This window comes from Protobothrops mucrosquamatus, unplaced genomic scaffold, assembly GCF_001527695.2.
Source record: "Protobothrops mucrosquamatus isolate PMUCROS unplaced genomic scaffold, P.Mucros_1.0 scaffold2514, whole genome shotgun sequence".
Lineage (NCBI taxonomy): Eukaryota > Metazoa > Chordata > Lepidosauria > Squamata > Viperidae > Protobothrops > Protobothrops mucrosquamatus.
Window position 1 is genome coordinate 70,403 of NW_015388578.1, and position 6,644 is coordinate 77,046.

The 6,644-nt window shown below is 42.7% G+C and overlaps 1 protein-coding gene across 1 annotated transcript in view; it reads left to right on the forward strand.

Annotated features, from left to right (window-relative positions):
• Nucleotides 1–1,305: 1,305 nt before the first annotated feature.
• Nucleotides 1,306–6,644, forward strand: part of ADGRD1 (adhesion G protein-coupled receptor D1) — a gene marked incomplete at its 3' end in the record, with an annotated part of 69,010 nt that continues 63,671 nt past the window's right edge. Inside the window, exons 1-4 of the mRNA XM_015825146.1 lie at nt 1,306–1,359; nt 1,488–1,524; nt 4,578–4,661; nt 6,456–6,551. Coding sequence (XP_015680632.1) covers nt 1,306–1,359; nt 1,488–1,524; nt 4,578–4,661; nt 6,456–6,551 — 271 coding nt within the window. The remainder of the gene's footprint in view (nt 1,360–1,487; nt 1,525–4,577; nt 4,662–6,455; nt 6,552–6,644) is intronic.

The window sequence follows — 6,644 nt, forward strand, 5'->3', positions numbered from 1 at the left end:
AGGTTGAATTTCCACCCATTGCTTCTTGTCATGGCCTCAAGTGCTTTTGAGAATAAATTGACCATCTCTTCTTGGTGACAGCCCCTCCAAGGATTGGAAGACGACTACCGTGTCACCCCTGGTCCTTCTCTTCATTAGATTAGACCAGGGGTAGGCAACCTTGGCTCTTTTATGACTCGTGGACTTCAACTCCCAGAATTCCTGAGCCAGCATGGGAGTTGAAGTCCACGAGTCATAAAAGAGCCCAGGTTTCCTACCCCTGGATTAGACACTCCCTGTTCCCACCACTATTCATTGTTACGTTTTTAGCCTCCAGCCCCCAAATCATCTTTGTTGCTCTCCTCCGCGCTCTTTCTAGAGTCTCAGCATCTTTTTCGGTATCAAAAAAAAGGACATCACCTCACCTCTAAGCCACCAGCGTATAAACCTTAAACCTTTCTCGTGATTCCTTCTCTCAGTGTCTCTGTTTTTCTTCCCTGGCTATCTTCCCATCTTCTGAATCTCGTCCTTCCTAACTGACTGGGACTAGGACCCAGAAGAGGAAGCCACTTGTTGGTAATGTGATATAAATAGACTATCCAAATGGGACAAAGTTTGAGGAGAAAGTATGACATCACTTCGATTTTGCTCTACGCTCCATCGGGACGGGGGCAGAGGTGTGTATCCCTGAGACGGTCAGTTTTTTTTTTCCTTCCTAAGAACGAACAGCCTCTCTCCACAAAAGCCCTCCCACTCTTTGCCCCAAAGAAGAACTATTTAAAATCTTTACTCTCCGAGGCACTTTCTTTTTTCTCTCTCTCTCTCTCTTTTTTGTTGTTGTTAAAGTAAGCCAAATTCCATTTCCACCCAGTGACATCTGATCAAATGAAGACAAATCTAAAAAGCTGTTAGCAAAAGGTGGAGAAGGGGAGCTTGCCTCTGCAATCGTCCCAAGTTTATTCACTTTTTTCCCCCCTTCATTATTCACTATTCCTCTTTTCTTTTCTTTTTTCTTTTGCCCTGGAATGGATTTATCGGCCACGGAAGGAGGACTCCACCTTTTGAAACTTTAATTCTTAGACCCTCAAGGAAGAGCTGGATTTTTTTCCCTTTCCCCCCCCCTTTCCCACAAACCAGTCGACGGAATGGGCTTATTGTACGGATGATTAGAAAACACCCTTTTTTTAAAAAAAGAAAAGAAAAGAAAGAAGACCAGATGGCAACGGAGAACTGGAAGTTTTATTATTAATGATATTATGACTACTGTGACCTGAGATTTTTTTATCATCCTGTCGCTTTCCTGGCGCGCAACGAGATAAAGGGATCATGGAAAATTGGCTGGTGAAACTTTCTTATCTCTTTTTGTGGATTTTATTTCAGGTAATGGTCTCAAAAAAACCCTGCGGTGTTTTATTTTTTAATTTTTAACCTTTCTTCTTTTCTTTGGAAACGTTTGCTGCTCTGAATCCTACTGACGTATCTCTCTCTATTTTTTTTTCAACCTACAGGTTTACAGGACTCACACTTGGCTACAAAAACATCCTGGTAAGGAACTTTGCTATCTCGAAACTTTGAAAACCTTTATGATTGCTGCATTCCCCTTTGTCCTGTCCCTGTCTTCTCCGTCTCCCCCCAAAGCATGCTTAGATATATTGCTGAAGAACCTCAAAGGCAACAAGAAATGGAAGGTTGCATTGCCTGGGATGTCAACACAGGTTGGGTCTCACCAAATCAGGGACTTGGTATGTAGGGCTTGTGAGTCAAAGTGGTAGGATTATGGGGGTTCACAAGATAGTTCTCAAAGAATAGGGGTGTACTGGCAGTGCTAATCTACTGGGAGCTGTGAGTTCAACTCTCTACACAAACACAGTGTATGTTGGGCAACTTTGTGAAGTTGGACGCTTGACAGATTAAGCGGCTTGAGATCGTCCTAGCCCAAGACAAACGAAGGAACCATTAATGCTAGCAAACAGATCCTAGAATTAATTTTAAAGCAGGAATGGCGAGCTGGTAACTTTTCAGGTGTGGCCGAAGTGTTTCTTTTCTGTCTCTCATGAGATCCACCTTTGGTGCCTGGCCAAACAATTCTGTCAATCGCCATCGTGGAGTTATTTTTAAATTTTTCATTCTGGATTGCTAAATTGCAACGCTAAATTTTACAGGCTTTTTCTTTCAAATGCAGCTTTAAACTGACTTGTCTGAACATCTGCTTTTTTTGTTGTTGTTGTTATCTCGGTTTCATTTTAAACAAAAGGGAATGTAGGCTTATAAAAATGATTTACTTTGGGGCCAGCTCAACCTTCTGGCAACGTGACTTCCTTAATTTTGAGATCAGATGATGTTAGAGTTCAGTAACATTGAATTTTCTCATTCAATTCCCTCATTCCCTGAACCAAGAATGACTTTTTTTTTTTTATGATAAGCGCTTTCAAGAAGTTGAAGTAGCTTTTAGGGGACCGGAGGCTAAAACGTATGAAGAATAGTTACAGGAATTGGGTATGTCTCGTTTAATGAAGAGAAGGACGAGGGGGGACATGATAGCAGTCTTCCAATATTTGAGGGGCTGCCCCAAAGAAGAGGGAGTCAAGCTATTCTCCAAAGCGCCTGAAGGCAGGACAAGAAGCAACGGATGAAAACTAATCAAGGAGAGAAGCAACCTAGAACTAAAGAGAAACTTCCTAACAGTGAGAACAATTAATCAGTGGAACAACCTGCCTCCAGAAGTTGTAGGTGGAGGTTTTTAAGAAGAGACTGGACAGACATTTGTCTGGAATGGTCTAGGGTCTGCTGCTTGAGCAGGAGGTTGGACTAGAAGACCTCCAAGGTCCCTTCCAACTTTGTTGTTCTGTTATTTTACTCCCTTCCTAAGCATATAGCTAGCTTTGTTTTTAATTCTAAAGTGGAGAAACTAACGGTCCCTACACTTATTTTAATTGAAAGAGCATCTTAGTCCTATCTCATAGGCACCAGCCTCCATAAATCACAGGGAGGGGTCCACTCATCAGAGGGAAAAAAATGAACTGGAGACTTGCATTTTTACAAGATTTCTGGAATGTTTTGGCAGCACACTTTTATTGCACCATTGTTGCTTACAAGGTCTTCTTCTTTTAAACTTTTTAATCCACAACTGTATTTTGGCAACCCTTTCTATCTCTGTCCACACTCCCTTTCTGAGTTGCCAGGAAGTGAGCCAGCAATAAAGCCCAGATTTAAGGAGAATCTATTACAAATCTGGATTGTTTTAGGAGCAGGCTTCTGAGGCTAAAAATATTCATTGCACGAAGCCCGCTGTTTTTAAGCAAAGTCGAGGAACCGGCAGTGATCTGGATGTTACTGGACTCTTGATTCCTATTAGCCCCAACCAGGATGTTCAATGGTTGGGCATAATGGGTGCTACAGCCCTCCTTGTTTCTTATAGCAGTGTATTCTGTCCTTCTAACCACTCACGGTTTCTCGCTGAACACCTGAGAACCAAGATATATTATTTTCTGCTTCTCTTTACCAGCTCAAGATTTCTACCACACGTGTTGATTTAACACTTGTGTGCTTGAGTGTTTTATACTGCACAAGGAAGCATTAAAGCCATCCTTAGCTTTCACAGCTACTGCTTGTATGATCTCTGCTTCTTAAGGTTGCATTCTTCCTGTGCTGAAGGAGTAGTTGCTGAGTAGTAACTTGGTGGCAGAGCAGAAGGAGACAGGGAAGATCTGAAGTTCATCAGTTTTGCCTCGTGTGGCAAAGTCCCCATGTTCAGTCCTTACCTACTTGACTCAAAAAAGGTCAATCTTCAGAAGACCTTTTCATAGAAGGATACAGAATAACAGAGTTGGAAGGGGCCATGGAGGTCATCTAGTCCAACCCCCCTGCTCAAGCAGGAGACCCTATACCATTCCAGACAAGTGGCTGTCGAGTCTCTTCTTAAAAGCCTCCTGTGATGGAGCACCCACAACTTTTGGAGGCAAGCCATTCCACTAGTTAATTGTTCTCACTGTTAGAATGTTTCTCCTTAGTTCTCGGTTCTCTCCTTGAGTTGTTTCCATCCATTGCTTCTTGTCCTGCCTTCTGATGTTTGGGAGACTAGGTTGTTCCCCTCTTTTTTGTGGCAGCCCCTCAAATAATGGAAGACTGCTATCATGTCATCTGTAGTCCTTCTTTTTGTTAAACTAGACATACGCAATTCCTGCAACCGTTCTTCATATGTTTTAGTCTCCAGGCCCCTAATCATCTTTGTCGCTCTTTTCTACACTCTTTCCAGAGTCTCCAACTTGAATTGTCAATCCCCCCTCCCCATGATGAAATGGGTCTTTGAAAGGCCAAAGAATTTCAATAATTTGTTGGGTGGGGTAGGTGATGCTTAGAATCTTCTCAAAAAAATATACATCAAGCGATCTTATCAGAGTTAGAAATGGAGGAATTGAGGGCACGTTGTCCCATCTTCAGGTCCACGTCCCTGGCATTTTTCAATTTGAAATTTAACTCAAGAGAAGCAAAAGCAAATCGAAGCAGAAGGGAGGGGAAGATAAATAAAGAAATAGCTGGCAATTGTTTGAGTTTTTCACAAAGGGGATGACCTTGGTCCTGCTGTCCTTTCTTGACAGGCTTCCGTGTTCTGGCTCAAGCATCGCAGTATTGGCCTCTGGAGACTGTAGAAGGAATCCACGAATTAAAGGACACCGATGGAGGTAGACTGAAGAATAAGGCCTCCAAGAATAAGATATGATAGCGATAGAAAAGAATATTTGTAGCTGAAGGTTGAACTTTGGGGTGGTTACTGAGCTTGGTGGTTTTCTTGCAGATGTTTCATGACCCAGCGAGGTAACAAGAAAGGAGGTTTTCTAGTCCAACTCCTTGCTCATGCAGAAGACCCTATACCAGGGGTAGACAACCTTGGCTCTTTTATGACTCGTGGACTTCCAGAATTCCTGAGCCAGCATGGCTGGCTCAGGAATTCTGGGAATTGAAGTCCACGAGTCATAAAAGAGCCAAGGTTGCCTACCCCTGCCCTATACCATTTCAGACAAGTGGCTGTCCAGTTGTCTCCTTCTCCTTCTTCTCCTTCTCCTTCTCCTTCTCCTCCTCCTCCTCCTCCTCCACCTCCACCTCCTCCTCTCCACAGTCTCCACTCCCTTCAAGCACTGGTGATGTTGGCTGGTTGGGTCATAAAACTGCAAGGAAGCAGTTAAGCTCAGAGAGCATCAAAGTCTCCACAAGTTAGGATCAGAGCATCAGAAGGTGCAGGATCTGCGCGGTGGGAATACCATTTTGCCTTGAGCTGTTGATCCAGTGAAGAAATGGGATCCAACTGCCTTTCCTTCCCCCCTTTTCCAGTGGCCAAAGCCACCTCTCAGGCTAAAAGAAATTGCCAGTTTGCTTCATGATAGAAAATTCTGTTGGAGTTGGCTGGCAGGGAGAAGGAAGAACAGCAGGGACTATTTCGTTTCCAATATATGTATTATGTAGACCTATCTGTTGTATTCCATGTAACTATTTTCCTGTAGATGTATCTTTAGGTCAGATGGTTCCAAAAGTGATGCAAGCTACTTGGGTTACTTCTGAGCAGTCGTGTGATTGGACTGTATGCCTTGTTTTGGCAGTAAACCTGGACCCCGGAGATGAAGAAGATTTGGTCCAGTGTTACCAGAGATTACCCATCCCTGGTTGTGATATTGCACTCCCAACTCCACAGCTTTGGGAGAGACCATCCACTGATATTTCTTCCCATCCTTGTTGTGGCTTTCCACCAAGCATTTATGCTGTTCACTCCACCTTTGTCATTCATCAATCCTTCAAACATTGTCAACTTTGCCTGCCGTGTTTATCCATTGTGTGTGTTTGTGTTTGGCATCTTCACAAAGACAATTCCAGTTCTATCTCTCTCAATGGCATGCCTTTTGCAGAGATGGGCATTTTCAACTTGACTCCCAGACAAAACCCCCGTACGATACTCATGTTATCCTTTTGCTGCAGTAAAACAATTGCAGAACAGAATATCCAATATAATTTTTTTTTGTTAGCATAAACTCTAAAAGGCTTTAACGGGGATTGGCCGTGAAACATAAATGGGAGATTCCAAATCTGTTCAGATGGTTTAAGTGGTGCAAACATGGAAAAATTCACCCATGTTTCACCCATGTTTACTAAACCTAGTTTTAGTAACACATGTTTACTAAACCTAGTTTTCATTTATCAAGGTCCAGAGAACCTTCTTTCCAAGTCAATCTTCAGCTTCAGACACCTGTACGTGTAATTTTCTTTTTGTAAGACATATATATTTCAGGAAGTGTCTTTCCTATCATATTATTACTGAAGATTGGGAGGAGGTTAAAAAGCTGTAGGATGACTCAAACTCTCAGTGGGTTCTTTGCAATTATGTCGATTGAGAGACATGGTCTGGTCGATTCATATCCATCTTGCATATATTCATGGTGTTGCTTGTCCATTCCATTGTTGTTTGTTTTCTTTCTTCTCCCATGCAGTGCTCAGATCCCACAGCTTCACTGTGCTTCATTACCATAATTCTACTTTTGTTTATACCAATGATTCTGCCTACTCTAACTTCTCCGCGACCGTAGGTGAGAAACCTAGATGATCCTTTCCTATAATTGTCAAGTTTGGCCATTCAGGCTTACGTTTGACTTTGCCGTTCTCCAGGTCATTATGAAGGG